Source organism: Stylophora pistillata, chromosome 3, assembly GCF_964205215.1.
Source record: "Stylophora pistillata chromosome 3, jaStyPist1.2, whole genome shotgun sequence".
Lineage (NCBI taxonomy): Eukaryota > Metazoa > Cnidaria > Anthozoa > Scleractinia > Pocilloporidae > Stylophora > Stylophora pistillata.
This window is the reverse complement of record NC_142521.1, coordinates 24,487,806-24,511,457: the sequence shown is the minus strand read 5'-3', so window position 1 is coordinate 24,511,457 and position 23,652 is coordinate 24,487,806. Positions and strand designations below refer to the sequence as shown.

Genomic DNA, 23,652 nt, shown 5'->3' with positions numbered 1-23,652 from the left:
TAGAAAAACTCCAACGTGTGGGTTTCCGAAATATAAAACTTGATTTATAGGGAAACTTAACTTACGAACGACGACGGCAATGGCAGCTACATCCTCACAAACTAAATGTGATATGATTGATTTAATGAAGTAAAAGAATCGTGCTGAAATTTTTTTAGACGCAGCGGTAAATATTTTATTCTCTGCCTTTACATGTAAACCATTTGTGCCGATCAAGTGAAAGGACACTTCGCCAAACTCGTACAACTTGACCGGCTAACTTGGAGAAGTCTCAAAAACACAAGTTTAATGAACTTACCTCAAAGTTTTATTTTGTAGTCATATTAAAATTGCAGCAGTCGACAGAGCTCCCTATTGAGCTCACTCAACAAATAGTTTTTCGGTTTTGTATTTCTTAACGTGATTTGGTTTTGCTCTTTGTGTTTTTCGGACTCTCTTTGATATAGATATTTCCGGTTTCGTATGGCCCAAAGAACGGATATATTTACTTGCTAGGCACGGGTCGCACGACAGCTGTTTTCTGTACGTTCAACGTGAAAAATCTGTCAACAACTGGTGTAAAATTGACCCCCAATTTGAAAAATTTGCCAATTGGTCAATTTCGGGGAACAAATTGGATGCTTAATGACGGCTAAGGATGGCTAGGGATACTTAAGAACGGCTGAGAATGGTTAGGGATACTTAAGGACGGTTAAGGATGGCTAGGGATGCTTAAGTACAGCTAAGGATAGCTAGGGATGCTTAAGAAAGGATAAGGATGGCTAGGGATACTTAAGGACAGCTAGGGATGCTTAAGTACGGCTAAGGATGGCTAGGGATACTTAAGGACGACTAGGGATAGCTACGGATACTTAAGGACGGCTAGGGATGCTTACGTACGGCTAAAGAAGGATAGGAATAATTAAGGACGGCTAAGGATGGCTAGGGATACTTAAGTACGGCTAAGGATGGCTAGGGATGCTTAAGTACGGCTAAGGATGGCTACGGATGCTTAAGTACGGCTAAGGATGGCTAGGGATACTTAAGTACGGCTAAGGATGGCTAGGGATGCTTAAGTACGGCTAAGGATGGCTACGGATGCTTAAGTACGGCTAAGGATGGCTAGGGATACTTAAAGACGGCTAAGGATGGCTTAGGGATGCTTAAGTACGGCTAAGGATGGCTACGGATGCTTAAGTACGGCTAAGGATGGCTACGGATGCTTAAGTACGGCTAAGGATGGCTAGGGATACTTAAGTACGGCTAAGGATGGCTAGGGATGCTTAAGTACGGCTAAGGATGGCTACGGATGCTTAAGTACGGCTAAGGATGGCTAGGGATACTTAAGGACGGCTAAGGATGGCTTAGGGATGCTTAAGTACGGCTAAGGATGGCTACGGATGCTTAAGTACGGCTAAGGATGGCTAGGGATACTTAAGGACGGCTAAGGATGGCTTAGGGATGGTTAAGTACAGCTATGGATGGCTAGGGATGCTTAAGTACGGCTAAGGATGGCTGGGGATGCCTAAGGACGGCTAAGGATGGCTAGGGATGCTTAAGTACGGCTAAGGATGGCTACGGATGCTTAAGTACGGCTAAGGATGGCTTAGGGATGGTTAAGTACAGCTATGGATGGCTAGGGATGCTTAAGGACGGCTAAGGATGGCTAGGGATACTCAAGTACGGCTAAGGATGGCTAGGGATGCTTAACTACGGCTAAGGATGGCTACGGATGCTTAAGTACGGCTAAGGATGGCTACGGATGCTTAAGTACGGCTAAGGATGGCTAGGGATACTTAAGTACGGCTAAGGATGGCTAGGGATGCTTAAGTACGGCTAAGGATGGCTACGGATGCTTAAGTACGGCTAAGGATGGCTAGGGATACTTAAGGACGGCTAAGGATGGCTTAGGGATGCTTAAGTACGGCTAAGGATGGCTACGGATGCTTAAGTACGGCTAAGGATGGCTAGGGATACTTAAGGACGGCTAAGGATGGCTTAGGGATGGTTAAGTACAGCTATGGATGGCTAGGGATGCTTAAGTACGGCTAAGGATGGCTGGGGATGCCTAAGGACGGCTAAGGATGGCTAGGGATGCTTAAGTACGGCTAAGGATGGCTACGGATGCTTAAGTACGGCTAAGGATGGCTTAGGGATGGTTAAGTACAGCTATGGATGGCTAGGGATGCTTAAGGACGGCTAAGGATGGCTAGGGATACTTAAGTACGGCTAAGGATGGCTAGCGGATGCTTAAGTACGGCTAAGGATGGCTACGGATGCTTAAGTACGGCTAAGGATGGCTAGGGATACTTAAGGACGGCTAAGGATGGCTTAGGGATGGTTAAGTACAGCTATGGATGGCTAGGGATGCTTAAGTACGGCTAAGGATGGCTGGGGATGCCTAAGGACGGCTAAGGATGGCTAGGGATACTTAAGGACGACTAGGGATAGCTACGGATACTTAAGGACGGCTAGGGATAGCTAGGGATGCTTACGTACGGCTAAAGAAGGATAGGAATAATTAAGGACGGCTAAGGATGGCTAGGGATACTTAAGTACGGCTAAGGATGGCTAGGGATGCTTAAGTACGGCTAAGGATGGCTACGGATGCTTAAGTACGGCTAAGGATGGCTACGGATGCTTAAGTACGGGTAAGGATGGCTAGGGATACTTAAGGACGGCTAAGGATGGCTTAGGGATGGTTAAATACAGCTATGGATGGCTAGGGATGCTTAAGTACGGCTACGGATGGCTGGGGATGCCTAAGGACGGCTAAGGATGGCTAGGGATGCTTAAAGACTCCTAGGGATAGCTGGGGATGCTTAAGGACGGCTAAGGATGGGTAGGGATACTTAAGGACAGCTAGGGATAGCTACGGATGCTTAAGGACGGCTAAGGATGGCTAGGGACTCTTAAGTACGGCTAAGGATGGCTAGGGATGCCAGCTAAGGATGGCTCGGGATGCTTAAGGACGACTAAAGATGGCTAGGGATGATTAAGTACGTCTACGTACGGCTAAGGAATGCTTGAGTACAGCTAAGGATAGCTAGGGATACTTGAGGACGGCTAAGGATGGCTAGGGATGCTTAAGTACGTCTAAGTAAGGCTAGGGATGCTTAAGTACGGCTAAGAATGGCTAGCGATACTTAAGGACGGCTAAGAATGGCTAGGAATGCTCAAGGACGGCTGAGGATGGCTAGGGATGCTTAACGACGGCTAAGGATGGCTAGGGATGCTTAAGGACGGCTAAGGATGGCTAGGGATACTTAAGGACGGCTAAGGTTGGCTGGGGATGCGTAAAGACGGCTAAGGATGGTTAGGAATGCTTAAATACGTCTAGGTAAGGCTAGGGATGCTTAAGTACGGCCGAGGATGGCTAGGGATACTTAAGTACGGCTAAGGATGGCTAAGGATACTTAAGGTCGGCTAGGGATACTTAAGGACGGCTAAGGATGACTGGTAGGGATGGCTCGGGATGCTTAAGTACAGCTAAGGATGGCTCGGGATGCTTAAGGACGGCTAAGGATGGCCAGGAATGCTTACGGACGACTAAGGATGGTTAAGGATGCTTAACGACGGCTAAGGATGGCTAGGGATGCTTAAGGACGGCTAAGGATGGCTAGGGATACTTAAGAGCGGCTAAGGATGGCTAACTATGCTTAAGTACGTCCAAGTACGGCTAGGGATGCTTAAGTACGTCTAAGCATGGCTAGGGATACTTAAGAACGGCTAAGGATGGCTAGGGATGGTTAAGTACACCTAAGATGGCTAGGGATGCTGAGGGACGGCTAAGGATGGCTAGGGATGCTTAAGGACGGCTAGGGATAGCTAGGGATGCTTAAGGATGGATAAGGATTACTAGGGATACTTAAGTACGGCTAATGATGGCTAGGGATGCTTAAGTACGGCTAAGGATGGCTAAGGATACTTAAGGTCGGCTAGGGATACTTAAGGACGGCTAAGGATGACTGGTAGGGATGGCTCGGGATGCTTAAGTACAGCTAAGGATGGCTCGGGATGCTTAAGGACGGCTAAGGATGGCTAGGGATACTTAAGAGCGGCTAAGGATGGCTAACTATGCTTAAGTACGTCCAAGTACGGCTAGGGATGCTTAAGTACGTCTAAGCATGGCTAGGGATACTTAAGAACGGCTAAGGATGGCTAGGGATGGTTAAGTACACCTAAGATGGCTAGGGATGCTGAGGGACGGCTAAGGAGGGCTAGGAATACTTAAGGACGGCTAAGGATAGGTAGGGATGCTTAAGGACGGCTAAGGAAGGATAGGGATGCTTAAGGAGGGCTAAGGATGGCTAGGGATACTTAAGGATGGCTAAGGATTACTAGGGATGCTTAAGTACGGCTAAGGATGGCTAAGGATACTTAAGGTCGGCTAGGGATACTTAAGGACGGCTAAGGATGACTGGTAGGGATGGCTCGGGATGCTTAAGTACAGCTAAGGATGGCTAGGGATGCTTAAGTACGGCTACGGATGGCTAAGGATACTTAAGGATGGGTAAGGATGGCTAGGAATGCTTAAGGACGGCTAAGGATGGTTAGGGATGCTTAAGGATGGTTTGGGATGCTTAAGGATGGCTAAGGATGGCCAGCGATGCTTAAAAACGGCTAAGGATGGCTAGGGATACTTAAGGATGGTTAAGGATTACTAGGGATGCTTTAGGACGGCTAAGGATGGCTAGGGATGGTTAAGTACAGCTAAGAATGACTAGGGATGCTTAAGTACGACTAAGGATGGCTAGGGATGCTTAAGGACGGCTAGGGATAGCTAGGGATGCTTAAGGACGGCTAAGGATGGCTAGGGATACTTAAGGACGACTAGGGATAGCTAGGGATGCTTAAGGACGGCTAAGAAAGGATAGGGATGCTTAAGGACAGGTAAGGATGGCTAGGGATACTTAAGGACGGCTAAGGATGGCGAGGGATGCTTAAGGACGTCTAAGGATGGCTTGGGATGCTTAGATACGGCTAAGGATGGCTGGGGATGCTTAGATACGGCTAAGGATGGCTAGGGATGCTTAAGTACGTCCAAGTACGGCTAGGGATGCTTAAGTACGTCTAAGGATGGCTAGGGATACTTAAGGGCGGCTAAGGATGGCTTGGGATGCTTAAGAACGGTTAATGATGGTTAGGGATGCTTAAGGACGGCTAAGGATGACTAGGGATACTTAAGGACGGTTAGGGATGGCTAGGGATACTTAAGGACGGCTAAGGATGGCCAGGAATGCTTAAGGACGGCTAAGGATGGTTAGGGATGCTTAAGGACGGCTAAGGATGGCTAGGGATACTTAACGACGGTTACGGATAGCTAGGGATGCTTAAGGACGGCTAAGGATTGCTAGAGATACTTAAGTACGGCTAAGGATGGCTAGGGATGCTTAAGTACGGCTAAGGATGGCTAGGGATACTTAAGTACGGCTAATGATGGCTAGGGATACTTAAGGACGGCTAAGGATGGCTAGGGATGGTTAAGTACAGCTAAGGATGGCTAGAGATGCTTAAGTACGGCTAAGGATGGCTAGGGATGCTTAAGGACGGCTAGGGATGGCTAGGGATGCTTAAGGACGCCTAGGGATAGCTAGGAATGCTTAAGGACGGCTAAGGATGGCTAGGGATACTTAAGGACGGCTAGGGTTAGGTAGGGATGCTTAAGGACGGCTAAGGAAGGATAGGGATGCTTAAGGACTGCTAAGGATCGCTAGGGATACTTAAGGAGGGCTTAGGATGACTAGGGATGCTTAAGTATGGCTAATGATGGCTAAGTATCCTTAAGGACGGCTAGGGATACTTAAGGACGGCTAAGAATGACTAGGGATTCTTAAGTACAGGTAAGGATGGGTCGGGATGCATAGGTACGGCTAAGGATGGCTAGGGATGCTTAAGTACGTCTAAGTACGGCTAGGGATGCTTATGTACGGTTAAGGATAGCTAGGGATACTTAAGGACGGCTAAGGATGGCTAGGAATGCTTAAGGATGGCTAAGGATGGTTAGGGATGCTTTAGGGCGGCTAAGGATGGCTAGGGATGTTTAAAATCGGCTAAGGATGGCTAGGGATACTTAAGGACGGCTAGGGATAGCTAGGGATGCTTAAGGACGGCTAAGGATAGCTAGGGACACAGTACGACTACGGTTGGCTAGGGATGCTTAAGTACGGCTAAGGAAGGATAGAGATGCTTAAGTACGGCTAAGGATGGCTAGGGATACTTAAGGACGGCTAAGGATGGCTAGCGATGCTGAAGGATGGCTAAGGATGCTTAAGGACGGCTAAGTACAGCTAGGGATGCTTAAGGACGGCTAAGGATGGCTTGAGACGGCTAAGTAAGCCTAGGGATGCTTAAGTAGGGCTAAGGATGCTTTACCTTTTTTGATATTCTATGAAAGCAATAATTTGTTTTTGGAAACAATATTGAAAAAAGTTAGAGACAATTTTTAGTAGCAAGTCTGTTTGCGGGAGATGACATGAAATTACCAAACAGTATTTACTGTTGCAACATGTAGATGGTTGAGGAAGGGGACTGCACTCTCAGTTTTCTCTTCAAATCTACATAATTTCCCTTGTAGTAGTGTCATTAATTATTAAAGGACAGAATTTTGAACCAGAAGCCCTGTCTTTGTGGTCCTTTAATTATCAAGTTGATATTTAAGTATTTCTGAGCTCTAAGATATTTTATTTGGATAGACTTTGTAGCTAAACCAGTACCTCAAGTATCAATTAACTTTTCAGTTTATTATTAACAGTTTATTAGTCACTAATGAGTCCATGCACATAATTAAGTAACAGTGTAGAGCAGGAATTCTGTGCTGCACTCTCTTAGAGTCAAAGCTTTTAAAGGTAAAAAATTTCTTTTTTCTATAATCATGACAAACATAAAGCTTAGCTTTTTCTTTCAAAAGTTATTGTAAATGACCAATTAGAGAAAAGCACAAACATTTTCCAGTTTTTTGGGGGGTTAGGGGTAAGCAATGCACAATCTAATTCTAAGTGATATCTGTCACTTTGTTTTATTTGTTAGATCTTTGAATTAAAAGTAGTTTAGTAATGTAAATTTTTTGTATGTCAACATTTTCACTGTGGATAAAAAAAAAGTCATAAAAAAACATAAGGTGATGAAATATTTTAGAAATTGATGAAGTCCACATTCTTTGAACCTTAGAACATTTGACTTCCAGACGAATTTTCCTATTTTTTTTGTCGGTTTTCCATTGCATAAACAGCATGCAACCTATATTTCACACCTAGTATCCCTTATGAGAGTTCAGATCCCAATTCTGAGAATTCCCTTCAACATTTTCCATATGAAAGGGGCATGTTTTTAAATTTCCAGCAATTAGTTTCACTGACTATTTATGTCAGCCCTGAATTTATTTCTACCTTACCCCTTTGGTTAACAAGTTGAAAAAAAGAAAACTTGGTCGAGTTTGAAATCTCCATAACATAGAAAATTTCTGCTAGTAAGGCTGAGGGTGTTTATGAGATTTTGCACCTGATACCAAGTCTGCTTGAAGATCATATTATCACAAACAATCTCCACATCCTAATTTCCAGAGCAAATATATTGATTGAAAATTGTAAATTCTTTTCCACCTCCAGGCCATGGTTGGTATATCTTTCCTCCACAAACTTAACAGAGCCCACCTTCCTCTAACTCATCTTCTATGGCTTGTTCTTTGCCTGGCTCCTCTTGACCTGTGGAATTTGATACTGGATTTGCAGACAGCTGCATGTCAGTTTTCAAATGATGATGATTTAAATTTGTGACAAGTCTTCTTTCTGTGAATCCTTTAGCTCCTGTGTCACCTGGAACACGTAAACTTCGAGATAGCTTGGCAATCTGTGGGTTAGAAATGTTTCCACTTGAAATGTAAACTGTGTGATGGAGACAATAAATTCTTGGTAAGCACACTGGACTCTATTGAACAGTGAGGTTCAAGCCCTGGTCGGATCATTGTGTTAAGTTTCTGGGCGCAATTAACGCTCAAATTTCAGAGTTCAAATCCCTACGTCCATGTATATCAGATGGGAACCACAAAACTTTCATGGAAATTCAATGAATTTATTTAGGATTACTTGCGATGGATAAGCATCTGAACCGAGGAGGGGTTGAAATATTCATAGCTGTCTAATCCTAAAGAAACTGGGATTAGCTGTAAACCCAAGAACTTCATCAGTGTGCTTTGTCTACTTAAAACTATACTCTTGCTTTGTTTCATAGTAAATACCTAAGCTGATATTTGTAATAAAGGAAGAGAATATGTTGACATTCCTATCCTGGAAGTAGGCGAGGAGTTTGTCACTAAGCAGACTGGCTATGCGGTATGCAAACTGTAGCAACATATGGCATCAATAATTTTGCTAAAGTTGGTGTGCCATATTCTAGCTTGCCAATTACCCCATATTTGTCCTAAGCTCAGCAAATATTGTTGAATAACAAGAATAATTGATAATAATAAAAGCAATAACAGGGAGGTGTTTATTTAGGTGAATTGTTCAAAGTACTCGCAATTGCTTTGAATTGTCTATCTTCATATGCCAACTTAACATTCTTTTAAATTGACGAGAAGGAGCTGTTATCTCACAACATTTTCAAAAATCGATTTCAACTCACCTCATTGTCTAAGTATGTGAAGAGGGCTTGTGATGTACAACTTTTCATTCCATCAGAATCACTGCGATCAAAACAGTCCAAAATTTTTTCAGCTGCAACTGCTTCGTCTGAACTGCCAAACCCAGGAATTCTGATGAGGGGAGAAAGTCTGTTTTATGGCTCATTGCCTTCAGCAGTTGAGCTGACTGCTCTAACCAGTTGAGCTAACCGCCTCCCGGTTAGCTCAACTGGTTAGAGCGCTGGACTGTTGTGTGGGAGATCGAGGTCGATGGTTCGAGCCCCGGCCAGACCAACACTCAAGGTCTTAAAATAACTGAGGAGAACGCGCTACCTTTCTATAATATCAAGAAATGGATAGACATTCTAGTCTTCTCGGATAAAGACAAATAAACTGTAGGTCCCGTCTCCTGCATCTATTAAATAGTTAATTTGGTTAGGCAGGGAACATTAAAGAACCCACTCACGAGATTACTGTGATGTAGTCTGGCCTGTTTACTAGGAATTGGGGGGGAGGGGGCATCTTCAAATAAGTTTCCTTCGATTGTTTGTAAACTGTTGATGCAGTCAGGCCAAAGTCCCCCGAAAAGTGTTGTGATGCACATTTGATCATATCCACAGGTTAATTTGTGCAATATAAATATTAAATATTAATATTAATTAATTATTCAGCATTGAATTTCACTGCTAGTCTTTGAATATTAGTAATCAGTTCAGTATTAGCTGGACTATCAATATCATTCCATTAATTGTATACAATCTTCATTAAAATCACAAATAAGTTGACCACAATTTAATACTCAAGCTTACCAAGTCAATTTTGGTTTTGTTGGGTTATTCAATACAACAACAATAAATGCAACACCAGAAACAGCCATTAACACTTTTAAATTAATTCCTTTTAGAGACCAGGACAGAATTTCTCCCTACAACATTAGTATAATATCAAACAGACAATTGATGAGAATAAAAAAAAATGTCAATTAGGGAATCATTTGTTGATCCACTACCAAATTCTCCGAACTAACATCAAAAAAATTGTGTGGCAGACAGTAAGACGATGTGGGAGCAAAAAGGTTAAAGGTACCTGTTGAAGATATCTTGAACTATCTCAGGTATTGTGACAAAATATGGTGGATAGGATAACATCTTGTAACCTTGGACACGGAATATTTTAATTTTTATGGATCTTGGTTACTTGTTAGTAACTTATAAGTCAGTCATTTACATACCCCTGGATGAATTACATTATATAATTATGTTTTGGCCAGAAACCATTTAAGATAACTTCACAAACTAAACTTGAAGAATTTCTCAAACCTACTCAAAAGAATCTTTGTAACAGTTATCTGCTGCTACATAGTCACTCTCATGAAGATGAACAACAACCATGCTCAGAACAACCTGGGAACAATTTACAAATAAATGTGAATGTTACAACAGAAATATTGGCAGCTGTCAAAGAATACGTCTAACAGTCCCCCTTACCCTCACCTCCCCCTTCATTCACATGGAATCCCTCCAAACATAGTGATGTTCATATTTCTTTGAAACATTTTTGAAGCAAACCAGTCTTAAATAAAATAAATAACTATAGTAGAACAACTACTGGTAGCAAAAATGGGGGACTGTGCTAAGTTTAATTAGTTACACCCTAACATAAGTACTGGTAAGCATATTCTCCATACTATTTCTTATACATTTCCTAAAGTGCTAACAAGGAGAATTTCTTAGGAAATCAAATGCTCTTTATTCCTTGTGATGTTTAAGAGTGACTCAGGGATGATATTGTAAGGAGAAATTAGAGGCTATAATAGTCACGCTTAGGGATCAAAGGGTTGATTAGCCTTGCAAAGGAATCTAGTTGTAATAATTATTTGTACTTTGTTGTGGCTTTGCTCATGTACAAGTTAGAACGATTTTGATATGTGATACATAAGATGAATGATAAGCAACTCACATAAGAACAGAGAAAAATGGGTGGAAATGTCTTATCATGGGTCTTGAGTCCTGGATGTAAATTGATTTTGGATAAATTTTCACCAAACACACAATATAAATGGAAAAACAAGGATAAAACAGGCTTTGTCTGAGTCCTCTTCTGGTCTTAATAGACATACTGTAACAAAGGCAACAACAAAGTCACTCCCAGAAATAGTCAAAAAGGAACTTTTCCTTACTGTATCAATTAAATTTCAGGTAAATGAGATGAGAAGACAGAAAAGTACCAAATATGGAAAATTCTTTGATTGTGAGCCAGATTCTCAGAATGAAAATTCAAGAGTTGTATGGCAAACAGTACAGAGAATTGACATTTAGGTCTTGAAGATGAAAGGGTGAAGTGTGAAATATGTTTGTTTTTTAGGTAATAGCATGACTTGGAGTGTAATTTGGTGTTAATGAGCACAAGTAAATTAAAAGACAACGAAGTTGCAAGAGCCCATGAAGCAAGTGCAATTTTTAATCTTTAAAAAAATGTTGAAGGGCTTAATATTAACACCATACGCATGAGAAAGTTGAGGCAGACAAAATTTTTACCGCGCATGCCCTATTAGTAAACAGAGTAAAAACACCAATTTATAATGTAGAAAAGAATACCTTGGACATCATTTGAAAGTTCTCTATTTGCTCATATAGTTTCCTCTGTTGTTTCATGACATTCAGAGCCTCTGGAAATCTTAAAGAAAGTACTAAATGAAATACAAAGTAGGTGTGAAAATATCAGGAAAAAGTGACCTTTATGTCTTTACCACTATTGGTAATAATATTGCAATCTAATCAACCAATTTGATGCTGCTCACCTCAATGTGTCACACACTGAAAGAATTGTTTTAATTGACATCAATTGTGATAAAAAAGAAGAGATCAGCAGTAGTTAAGCATAGTCTGTACTCTTATCAACAATGATATTTGTCATCGCAGTGGTCAAAATTAATTTTGTTGCAGACTCACTTGGCTGCCCCACACAAGTCTTCAACACTGTGATGACAAATAATCATTGTTGATATGAGTTTAGACAACTGTAAACCACTGTCGATTTGTTAACTTCACCACGCATCTACTGCACACCTTCAACATGCCTCAATTTAATTTCCAGCTTAGAAGGTAGTAGAACCGTAATTAACATGCAGTACCATAATCAAAAGAAAAGATTTAAAAAAAGAGGCAAAAGTAGAACAGATATGCAATGAACCTCTGTATATAACAGCACCCTGCAAAATCAAATACTGATACTTCTCCTTCACCAACTGAATGTAAAATCAGGGGAATTCATAAATAAAAAATTTAAAGTCTAGTCACCTGGAAGGAAGGTTGATACAATTGCTTCTAGAAATGCAAAAGCTTAAATTACCTCCTCAATTTTAAAAGAAGGTTGATAGCCTTTGATAAAGGTTCAATGGCTTCCCTAACTTTGTCTTCAGACTGTGATATAAAAACACAACATAGTTAGAATAAAAGCATATCTTGGATAAGCTACATGGTTTAAACCAGGAAGTAAAATTTTATCACTATCTGGTAAGGGAAGTTCTGAGGAAGACTGTTGGAGAGGGCAGTGTCTGATCATAACAAATGACTTATTAAAGAATTTAATATATAAATAAGTGTCTAGTGCTCTGTATTCAACAACAGAAGGTTCTGCCCAATTAATGACCATTTGCATGTACTTTTCCTCTTTCATATTCGAGATTCTCTATATTCTTTATATGTATTTCAAAAAGAGTCTGTTACCACTATTCTAGCTTATGTTTTTGGCTGTCAGTGATAAACTGGATAGCAGATGTAAGCAAGAGTAAGATTGGAGATGTTGCATGTGCATGCTAGTATAAGATGTAGTACATACAACATTCATTTCACTAGCTAAGATGTAAAGCTCAGCTGCCTTTGCTGGATCACTGCTATCACACAACCTATATACAGAAAATCAAAGTAGAGTAACAGCCAGGTCATATGTGCATGTAAGCCACATGAAGCCATGTGTATTTTGGGTCCAACTTATTCAAACCATATCAATTTTCTCTGTTTAAAATTATGTTTGATGACAGAACCAGTCATTTAAAAGAAGAGGGTGAGGAGATCTCAGATATTTAAAATTTTGAATCTTAAATATCAAAAAGGAATTTGACTAACCCACAATTACCTCTCAGATAAACCAAATACTCCACTGTTGCACTACAACAATTTCTTGCACTAGGAAAAAATCTGTACCCTGCCTTATTTCCAGTTCTCCCAAACTTAATTTATATTTTTCATGTTTCCTATATCTGAAAAGCTATCCAAAAGATATCTAAAGTATACTCTTTTCTTGGAAAGAAACCAACTAACTGTAATGGAGCAAATGGTATCTACTATGTAACTTTAAATTGAATGTGTGGGCTACACCACTGAGCAACTTTAATAATGCACTTTTAATTATTTCAATCTCAGATAAACAACTTTCTCCTTGGATTGATTAACAGTTTCCTTTATCTCCTTTCCCTTTTTATAAAAGGAATTTAGAATCAACCTTGATGGAAAATTTTTACCTGAGATTTAAAGGTACTCACTTGGCTCCTCTGATGAGGGCAAAAGCCCCTGTATCTGGATTACCACTTTGTCGGTACATCTCACTGCATTACAAAATAAATCAACTGTTGTTAGTCCTGTAATGTAATGTAATGTAGTCCTTGTGTATCATGAGGAAAAATGAAAAGCACATGAGCAGATGGTAAGCTCAAGGCTACAGGAAAGTACAGTATCACACATCTTGTAATTGTTTTTTATTTCAATGAGCTCTGCATAAGTTTCTTTGTGTTTGTGTTCAAGGGAATGGGAAAGGCATTTCATCTTGGGAAAATCAACGTGAGTTTAAATCACTTTTACCCATCATGAAAAGTTGTCCTTAATCAGGAAAGATATGTTCTCCAAGAGAAAAAATTTGCCAAAAATGAAATGCCTCATAACCTACAATAAACTCCATATCAGATAATAAAAAAATTATCTAATACTAAATTACACTAAAAAAAATACTCTTTGATATTCTTAACAGACATTATGAAGAACACAGAAAAGTATTTACACAGCTCTTTCCACCAAAGAAACAGCCTCTGTGACATTTTTCATCTCCTTTAGTACTGAAGCAGCTTGTTCTAAAGCCCTACAAAGGAAAACCAGGAAAAAAAACAGTCAGTCCCTTCATGCTATTGGGATCATGTGTGTTAAATAATTCAATCCATTCTGTCATCGGGAAAACCACAAAAGCTTGTTTTTTCTTTGTTCAACAAAAGAAATTATTGCTGTGAGTCAGTAACTCTGAATCATATATCTATGGATTAACTTTCACAATATGAGAAAAAAAAACCCAGACTTTTGAGTCAGATTGCTCTGCTCAAATAACAAGCACAGTGAAACAGATCTGTCTAATGTATCTGAATAGTTGCAAAAAGCTCCTACCACTATTTTTGCTTCAGCCTTTAACTCCCAGAAATGATTATGTTCACATTACTTCTCCCTATAATATTGCTACATTACTCCAACTTATCAGGTAGAAGTTATTATCTTGATCTACCACCAAATTCTCATCACTAATTTACAAAGAAATCTCTATGGCAGCTAAAGGGGAGAATTCATGATCAAATCTTGTCAGTTAATGGGTTCAATAAAGATTGCTACCACCCTGTGTCTGTTTCCACTTACTTTGCTGCATGGAACAAGCTAATATATTAAACACATGTTAAGAAAAATTGAAATATGTACTGCATCTAACATAAACCTGCTCATAAGTGAGAAAAAAACCAACAAGTCATGATACGTTTAATTTGAGGATATTACTGTAAAATTTGTAAATCTGGCCCTGCATGATCATTGTTCAATAGTAGTAGTAACTGTAACAATAATTGTTTCTAACATAATTAAAGTTGTACTCAAGATTACTGGATACTCTGAGGAAAGTTTTGTCAAGCGGAGGTAGTTTAATTGTCCTCATTTATCTTGAAATACTGGAAGGCTTAAATTACTGCATGTACTCCTCATTATGATGCCTACTTTGTAGAGATCTGAGATCTGGAAATGTATGTTTGACTTCAAATCAATTTCTATTCTCCGAGTCCTGAATTTGCTTCAGAATCTTAACAGACTTGTTTCAATCTCTCCTCAAGGATGGATGGCTGTAAACAGATGTAAATAGTCCAAAATCAAAATACATCCATAAAAGTACAGCAATTCTTGAATGATTAAAATAAAAATTAGAGGGGTGGTTTTCCCTTGTATTTTTTTTTCCACTGTTAAACCTTCTGGTTGATTATTTCTTCAATTATTGGAACCTGCCTGCTTGAAAATGAGTTACAGGGATAATTTACTTCAAGGTGGAGGTGATAAAGTGTAATCCTGTGGATTGGCTCTGATATCAAAGGATACGCATTTGAATTAGAATGGGCATCAGCAGCTTTTTTGAATGCCTCAGCAGCTCTGTCATAAGATTTGGCAGTTTTGAAACATGTTCCTATGACAACACAAAATATTAATTCAAATTGGCAAGCATTAAACTCTGTTAAAGCAGGGATCATGTTGCCAGTGAATTGGTCTTGTAAATACACTGTACCTGATGGTGAAACTGTCTACTGAGGAAATGTATCGCTCATAAACTTTGAGAGTTAATTACTTCAACATGAGGTCATTTTACCAGTAAGGTGAAGAGAATACACATAATATGAAAACAGAACACACTGTAGTGTCCTGATTTGACACATTTGCTACAACAGCAATTTTACACAAAAGATGTAAAGACAGAAATAATGTTTTTACTGGATAAAAACACACTGAGAAACTAGCATGCCAAGCACTTGTCTTTTATCTTAGTTTTCACAATTCCTTTCTTTTTATGTTGTTAATAATTATCATTTGCACACAATGTAATAATGATGACAGAAGACAAAGGTTGTATTCAACACTCTTACAAAAAAGAGAAACTACAAAATGTAAAATAGTAAAAATATTCAATCATAAACAACCCAAACCCTCAAAAATATATTCACAATCTTAATGATGTTTAATCATCATATAGGATATAAGGTTCTGTTTCATTATCATATACCAAAATTACCAACCTGGAAAATATTGTTTGGTAGCAAGCGGCTCAGCATTAGAAAATTTGGTGATAAATAAAAACATGAAAGAAATTTAACAAGCTATTGTGTTGATTGACAAAACCATTCAGACAACCTGAAAGTTTTCATTATCCTAGGCAAACTTTACTCCCTGCCATTTCATAAATACCATGGCTTAATTAAAAAAGTTGTATTACCTATATCTCAGAAATCGCTTCATTTATGTATAACATCATAGGATAAGAGGGGAACCATTCCACCTGGTTCTCCAATAAACTGTTTTCAGGACTTTTGCTGGTAATTTTGCGAGTTACAACCAAGGGAGGCCACAAGCAACATTTCTCAGCATCATCTTCAGAAGACCAAGTTGAACTGACCTTTCATGATAGTCACAGTACTTAATGTAACTCACAAAAAATGAATGACTGCTTTGTCCTTCTGGGATGAGAAATCATCTTACTTACATACAAAAAAAGGAAAGCACTCACCAGCTTTCATGTATTTATCTGCTGCACTGTCCCAATCAGGTTTCCATTTCAACCAGCTGGTCTTTTCACTAAAACATATTCCAGAATATGACATTTCAAGTTAAGAAGATCTTTTCTACTGTTTTGTTACAGATCTTAGAGAAGGGATGGATAAGTTTATTGCTAAAATTGACCATATCAAAGGCTGCTGAGTGTTACAAAGTCTCTGCTGACACAACTACCAAGCAAAACAGAATGGTTAACTAAAATGCAATTTCTCTAATCCCCCAAGTGTTTTACTTGCCTGTTGGCACTGCACATCAGTTTCTTTAGAAAGTAATCACTTCAGTCATTTAATCTTTACCTGCTTTAAGTTTTCTTTTCACATTTTCCTTTGGGGTTATTCTATTAAAAGACCTCTTAGTTGAATTTTGTAAAATGGTCGGAACTACATGTACCACAACTGCAATGACCAGTCCAAACTAGGGGAAATATCCCAAAGTGGTGATGAGAACTCAGAGCAAACAGAAGCAAACTATTTGAAGGGTTTGAAAACATGACTGATGAAAAAGAAATTTATTGTATGTCAGCAGCTGATGCTGATCAAAAAGCAAAGTAGAGCAAAACCAATGCAATCCTGGATTGTTTTTAATGCTCAACTGAAAACTGCTCTGTTGTAGGTTTCAATTTTGTTGGCATGTTACTGATTGTGATATTGTGTTCGAAAAGGAATTAAAGTGCTCCTAAACCCAAAATTTTTTTTTTCGCTTAACGAAATAAGCTTATTTTTTGGAGTATTTCTGTGCAAAAATTATTTAATTTGCTCAAATCTTTAATTTTCTGTGCCCAGTCAAAATACGGAAAATCGGCCGCCATCTTGCCCCACGACCGAGTTTAAAGAGGAATGGCTCTAGCGGGTCATGTGACATCAAATTGAGAACACGAAAGTCTGCATTTCACACATTTTCACTTGTTTGGGAAGGCTGTCGTCAATATTGTCTGAAATATGCCGACTACGTGTGTTGTATGTCTTTGAGGAATGTATGAAGCGCGATACCCTCTTGCAAATTTCGCATGTTGCTACATCCTTCTACAACACACTTAGGCGGCATATTTTCAGACAATATCGATTACAACCTTCCCAAACAAGTGAAAATGTGTGAAATGCAGACTTTCGTGTTCTCGATTTGACGTCACATTACCCGCTAGAGCCATTCCTCTTTAAACTTTGTCGTGGGGCAAGATGGTGGCCGATTTTCTGTATTTTGACTGGGCACAGAAAATTGAAGATTTCAGCAGATAAAAAAATTTTTGCACAGAAATACTCTAAGTAATACACTTATTTCGTTGAAGTGCACCTAAACCCAAAAAATTTTTTTCGCTTAATGAAATATGCTTATTTTTTGAGTATTTCTGTGCAAAAATTTTTTAATTTGCTCAAATCTTTAATTTTCTGTGCCCAATCAAAATACGGAAAATCGGCCCCCATCTTGGCTCACGACCGAGTTAATAGAGGAATGGTTCTAGCAGGTAATGTGACGTCAAATCAAGAACATGAAAGTCTGCATTTCACACATTTTCACTTGTTTGGGAAGGCTGTCGTCGATATTGTCTGAAATATGCCGACCAGGTGTGTTCTATGAGGAATTTATTACACAACTCGGGCAGTCAGAGGGCAAATAACTAAAATCAACCAATCAAAATGCTCTATTGCCAGTCTATATTCTCTCAGTATTGGACCGGGCACTGTCCTGAATGGTCCTGAATGATACCGCACTTATGTCCCTTTGAACTTCAGTCGTATAATAAATCTCTTATTAACCAAGCTTGCTCGGAACCGTACTGGAAGAATATTGGTCCTCGGTCTTTTTTGTACAGACCTTGCCGTGCTCGGTCCGTACTGTCAAGACCTCGGGCTGATATTCTCCCAGTACGGCCCTCGCGCTTGGTTAATAAGATATATGTGTGAAGTGTGATACCCTCTTGCAAATTTCACACGCTGCTACATCCTCCTACAACACACTTAGTCGGCATATTTTCAGACAATATCAACTACAACCTTCCCAAATGAGTGAAAATGTGTGAAATGCAGACTTTCATGTTCTCGATTTGACGTCACATTACCTGCTAGAGCCATTCCTCTTTAAACTTGGTCGTGGGGCAAGATGGTGGCCGATTTTCTGTATTTTGACTGGGCACAGAAAATTGAAGATTTGAGCAGATAAAAAAATTTTTGCACAGAAATACTCCAAAAAATACGCTTATTTCGTTAAGCGAAAAAAAATTTTGGGTATAGGTGCACTTTAAGCGAAAATAAAAATTTTGGGGTTTAGGTGCACTTTAACCATAATTTGTGGCACATATCCCTCATCTTATTCTTACACTGATGTTGATCATAAAGAACAAGAACCCTGAGCTCATATATTTAATCGGTAATGGAATAAAATAGACAAGCTAGTAGCTACAAAAATTAATTCAGTGTTCGGTCATGTCACATGAAATCTGATCTTGAGTATCCATTTGAAGTAGCTAAAATCGATCGACGATCGAAATCAAATGCACGCTGAACAATTTGCCGCCTTTATTAGAATTTTAAACCTAATGGACATTTCATGAGGTATTGTAATTGATTTTCGTCCTTTTCTGAAATAAATTGATTAGTTAGTTTCAATTTAGATGAATCATAAATCGTTAAAATGAAGTATGAAAAGTTATTTTTCGTCTCTTTGCCTAAAACCGATCGATCTCAATCATGCCAGAAAGGTAAGGCGCGATATATCTCCGACAGTTCAAGAGAGAGAGCAAATAGGGTGAATAAATTTCATACGAGATATCAGACGTTCGCTTTTCTTACCAATTCAATATAAAACGGATCACTTACAATTTTTCGGCCTCTTTTAACAACTGAAGACCTTCCTGCAGTTTTCTTTCCTGCAAAGCCGCCATTTTGATTCTTTCGCTAAACCGCTGGCTATCGTTCTCGCGTCTTCGCCCCTTTCCAGGGAGGGTTGGGTAGAAAACTTTACCAGGTAGGTTTAAACGTTGATGGGCTGTCGTGGGTTCAAAACGAGGACTAGGGTGTTTATAAGAGAGATTTAGACGACTTCTACGACATAGAGGGTTGATTCCCAAAGCTGGAGAGAAAGGGCTTCAGCTTGTTTATATTATGAGTCCACAACACGAGAAAAGGTCGGTGGGCGGGTTTGGAGGCGAGTTCGGACTCTACCCACTAAATTTAACTTTTGTCCTGAGACGTCCTTCCATAATATCGTGGAAAATTGAAAAGCTACTAAATAGTCAAAACGCAAATTGCAACGATAGGAACAAATTCCATTGTAAAATTTATTTTCTCACGAAGCCATGGAATGTAGAATAGACTGGTTAATAACGAGTCGTAATTATTTGAACAACATTTTATTTTGTTTTTGTACTTTCACTCAGTTTGTCAGTAATTGATTTGGAAGTGTAAAAGCAACCTGCACTGATGCTAATTATTTTTTCAAAGTGAGTATCACAAGATACCTCACGGGATTTGCAAAAAGCTTAAACCTTGAAAAAGCATATCGAATTGATTAAGAGTAGCTAGTAATTCTTTCAGACTTTCAACGCTTGCGTAATTTGGGTTCCTTTCCCTCGTTTGATATTCACAAAAATTGATTCGTCATTAAATTGACTGAGCATCACAGATTAACAAAAGTGAAAAAAAATTCCCGAAGGTATGTCTTCGCAAAGAACCAAACACTTAATATGTGAATATTTTAGTCCACATACTCTACGATCTCCTTTACAAGACTAAGTTGGTTAGTGGCTTAAAATTCCATAGTTTATAGACTACGATAATCACATATTACGTTGTTATCTAATCACCAAACTTCCTTTGTCTCTTAGCGCTAGGATATGTTTAGGTGTTTTATTTGGAAAGTTTAGCATAAGTGGAGCATTTTTGTTAATAAACTGCAATACCTGTGTTTACAAATTAAGCTTATTGTAAATATAGAGCAGTTCTAAGGCTAGCACCCATTAGCCATCTCTTTATCTCCAAAGTATCTCTCGACTCAAAGAAAAATAGCTTCAGTTTTTGTCGCAATGTAAGACCACAACTAAACGCATAAACTTCTCGTGCTAAGTATTTGTGACGTTTGTCTTTGCGATGAAGAAATTTCCTTTCTGAATCAAATTGTTTGGGACGGTTACTATGGCACCTTTGTAATTTCGTGACACACGAAGATCTTGACCAATTGCTGTTCGTTTCAATTGTCCTGGGAATATTTAGTGGAAAGAGACGCTCGCCAGCTGCTCTGCTTGCTCTGGACCAGCTAACCCTGCAGTATACCTAGGGAGGAACCTCTTCTTGAATTTTCCTTGTTGCCAAACGGAAATTTAAACGAAAAATGTCCGACGAAGAACTGAAGACGGTTTTTAAATCGTTCTGTGCCTTTGGGGCAGGAAGTAAAGATGCGCAACCTGAAATGGACAACGCGAAATTTGCAAAACTCTTTCGTGATCTCAAATTGTACGACAAAAAATTTACCTCCACAGACACGGATATTATTTTCAACAGACCCGAAGTCAAAAGGTAAGATCGACAAAGTCTAGATTTTATCAACAAAAATCACTACTTGCCTTTGTGAACTGTTTTTACCGAAAGCCGTGTTTGTTTGGCTATCCTCTTATAGCAAGACGGATCGGAAAATTCGCTTTGATGGCTTTAAGAAAGCTCTGGAATTATGTGCAGAGAAGAAGTATGGAAACAAAAGCGAAGTGCAGAAGTTAATTGACAAGATTTGCAGCGGAAAAGGTCCAACGGCTGTCGGTGCCACGGTAAGATGAACTGAATTGTTTTATTCATCAACAGGTACGGTTTTGTAACTTTACAGTACTTACCTCAGGCACGAGACTATGGTGTGGTAACTTATTTTTTTTGTTAACTGCACGTCACAAAATATTTCTGTCATCCCCATTCTTGCCCCCCCTTGCACAGGTTAGAACTGAAAGACGTATTTTCTTCTCAAGTCAATACTTTTTAGGTAAGGACGTGTCCTCGAATTTCCATCGAACATTCTTTACGTCTTCAGATCGAGTTGTCAAAATTAACTCAAATTCCTGGGTTACAATGAACTATTTAACCAATATAGATTGCTAAATGTTTAAGAAACTTACCCAAAATATGAGAATCTGCTGTCAATTTTTCGATCTTATATTAAAGTTGTTCTTCAAATCGAAAGTAACAGTTGTACTGCTCCACATCGCCTAGAATTATTGTTTTCAGACTGGAAAACGCTGCCAATTGTCGTTTGTAAATATTTGCTAAAATTTTCTTGAGGAACTAGCCATGGATGATTTCGGTATCAAGAACCTTTCAAGTAATAGTTAAAAGAGGTCAAGATAATTTTGTTTTTTCCCTGTGTAATCTTTTTTTGGTTGAATTTTTACAAGGACAGAAGAAAGGTCAAAATCATTCCTTTAGCTGCTCCCCCCCCCCTCCTTAAAAAGGATTTCATTTTCGAAAAATCCTATACGTCCAATACGAAATAGCATTTGATGGGGGGGTGTACCTCTTGGGTGAGGTCTCGGTAGAGGTTTGCTGCTAAGCCTTGATAAACCCTGACCACCAAGCATTGGAAGCATTTCATTCATTTTGCTCAACTCTGTTTGATATATCAAATTGTACATAGCTTTGACCCAATAACCACCTAGAATGTTTTAAAGTAGATTCAAAAAGGGGCCCAAAACAATCTTGCCAATACTATTGTTAGAAGTAGACATGAATACTGCATGCCTCCAAGTTTACACCCTTTTCAAGGCTTCTTGCTCACAAAGGTACCCTGTGCAAGAGGCTGAATTAAGTAAGAGCTCAAGACCCTGAAAACCAGACTGGAAATACAAACTCCTTCTATATCTAAATAAATTGCATTTTGTCACTGGGTTGTTTGCAGAAACAAAGTAAGACAGGTGGAGTTGATAGAATGACTGATACCTCACAATACACTGGATCACACAAAGAGCGCTTTGATGAGAGTGGAAAAGGCAAAGGAATAGAGGGTCGTGTAGACAGGGATACCAAAGCTGCTGAAGGCTATGTAGGTGGTTATAAAGGAAAAGATACTTATGATAAGACACATTAGAGTACAAAATGTAAAACAGACTCTTTTGTACCATGTTGTGTGCTTGATTCACTCTTAAAGTTCACGTTTGACATAAAATGTAAACAGTTTAGGGACAATGAGATTTTATGACGATTGAGTTATCACTGAAATGATTAGATTTAATTTGATTGGATCAACCTAACTGATAATGCATGGCTGGTCAGGTTGTTCTTTTATTAACTACGTCAAGGTATTCAGTAGTTTATAACTTATTTCATTGCAATTTTGGACTGACTTTGGCAATTTTTAATACCAGTAATTTAAACTTTGAATAAAAGCAACAAATAAAGTGAAAGTATCTAACATGCAGTTTGAAGCAGAGTTTCTAATTAAAATGCTTCTAAGGATGTTTGTTAACTCTTCATACTACCCTGTATAAAAAACTATGGAAAGAGTAGCAAATATAGTTGGTTATCAGCTGCTAAGTTAATTCCTATCATTATTACAGGGAGGGGAGAAGGAATGACGGGGGGACTTCAAATTTCGGAAAACATTTTTGAAAAGAAATCACGAGTGAAGTCTTGAGCAGGTTACTTTATCTTGGTTGCTGCTTTGAAATTGGGGCCTAAAGTCACAAACATTAGCAATGTTACCAATGACTGATAATTTTTGCAGATATGGTTTGGACAACATTTGCTGACTTAGATATAAGTTTTATCTTACCCTGGTAGTTTTCAACTAGTACTAGTTTCATTCCTGTCCAATTTTCGATAGACTTTTACTTAAAACATAATAATTTGGATATATCAACAAAGTTGAAATGCTAAATTGGCCACCGTAACGATTACAAAAGCTGACGTTTCGAGCGTTAGCCCTTCATCGGAGCGAATGGTTGTTTTACTTAAAACAAATGGCATTTAATATGCTAATAAATTTTCCATGGATTGTGATAATTTCTGCAAATTTGCAGCACATTTTAAAGATGTTCTTGCATATAAGCTGCACCCCTGATTAGTCGAGAGAATTTACTGAAAAAGGTTGTGGCTCATATGTCAGTGGTTACCATCTATTGATATGGTGCGGGATCAGTAGGAAACCCCCTAGCAGCTACTTAAGCCACGCTGGGGCAAATTCTTAGGAAGCATTACACAGAAAAATACTTTCTATTCATTCTCTCTAAGAGAATATAATGACAACTCAATTAAAAATCTGTACTGTTATTTGCTTTTAGTCCTCAAGAAAAAGCACAAACAATTAGGGATTTCATTAGGGCCTGAAAACTTTTCTTAGGCTAGCTGAGGTACATGATTGTGTGCCTAAACCCTAATTTGGTAAATATCTTATTGTATATTATTATATGACCCATCAGGCCCCTATTATGCAATCCAATAGATAACCATAGTGAAAGCAGACTTGCAC

At 39.0% G+C, this 23,652-nt stretch overlaps 2 protein-coding genes across 2 annotated transcripts; one reads left to right on the top strand and one right to left on the bottom strand.

The window, feature by feature from the left end:
* Window positions 1-6,598: 6,598 nt before the first annotated feature.
* Window positions 6,599-19,143, bottom strand: LOC111332986 (gamma-soluble NSF attachment protein). Its single transcript, XM_022938490.2, has 12 exons — window positions 19,029-19,143; window positions 16,169-16,236; window positions 14,992-15,076; window positions 14,272-14,289; window positions 13,655-13,732; window positions 13,143-13,205; window positions 12,440-12,506; window positions 11,951-12,021; window positions 11,197-11,275; window positions 9,923-10,002; window positions 8,602-8,731; window positions 6,599-7,827 (listed from the first exon to the last, which is right to left on the bottom strand). Exons 1-12 carry the CDS (start codon window positions 19,091-19,093, stop codon window positions 7,618-7,620), a joined length of 1,014 nt encoding a protein of 337 aa, XP_022794225.2. The 5' UTR covers window positions 19,094-19,143; the 3' UTR covers window positions 6,599-7,617.
* Window positions 19,144-20,409: 1,266 nt separating this feature from the next.
* On the top strand, window positions 20,410-22,602 carry LOC111332985 (tubulin polymerization-promoting protein family member 2). Its single transcript, XM_022938489.2, has 3 exons — window positions 20,410-20,723; window positions 20,824-20,968; window positions 22,084-22,602. The coding sequence occupies exons 1-3, from the start codon at window positions 20,539-20,541 to the stop codon at window positions 22,270-22,272; spliced, it is 519 nt and encodes a 172-aa protein (XP_022794224.1). The 5' UTR covers window positions 20,410-20,538; the 3' UTR covers window positions 22,273-22,602.
* Window positions 22,603-23,652: the final 1,050 nt, after the last annotated feature.

What these genes read in the sequence shown, in the direction of transcription:
- LOC111332985 (XM_022938489.2), top strand. Translation starts at nt 20,539, where the DNA reads ATGTCCGACGAAGAACTGAAGACGGTTTTTAAATCGTTCTGTGCCTTT. An exon ending in AACAGACCCGAAGTCAAAAG is followed by an intron (nt 20,724 to 20,823) that starts GTAAGATCGACA and finishes ATCCTCTTATAG; the next exon opens with CAAGACGGATCGGAAAATTC. An exon ending in CAACGGCTGTCGGTGCCACG is followed by an intron (nt 20,969 to 22,083) that starts GTAAGATGAACT and finishes GGTTGTTTGCAG; the next exon opens with AAACAAAGTAAGACAGGTGG.
- LOC111332986 (XM_022938490.2), bottom strand. Translation starts at nt 19,093, where the DNA reads ATGGCGGCTTTGCAGGAAAGAAAACTGCAGGAAGGTCTTCAGTTGTTA. An exon ending in TAGCTAGTGAAATGAATGTT is followed by an intron (nt 12,022 to 12,439) that starts GTATGTACTACA and finishes TTTATATCACAG; the next exon opens with TCTGAAGACAAAGTTAGGGA. An exon ending in TCACATACTTAGACAATGAG is followed by an intron (nt 7,828 to 8,601) that starts GTGAGTTGAAAT and finishes TCTAACCCACAG; the next exon opens with ATTGCCAAGCTATCTCGAAG.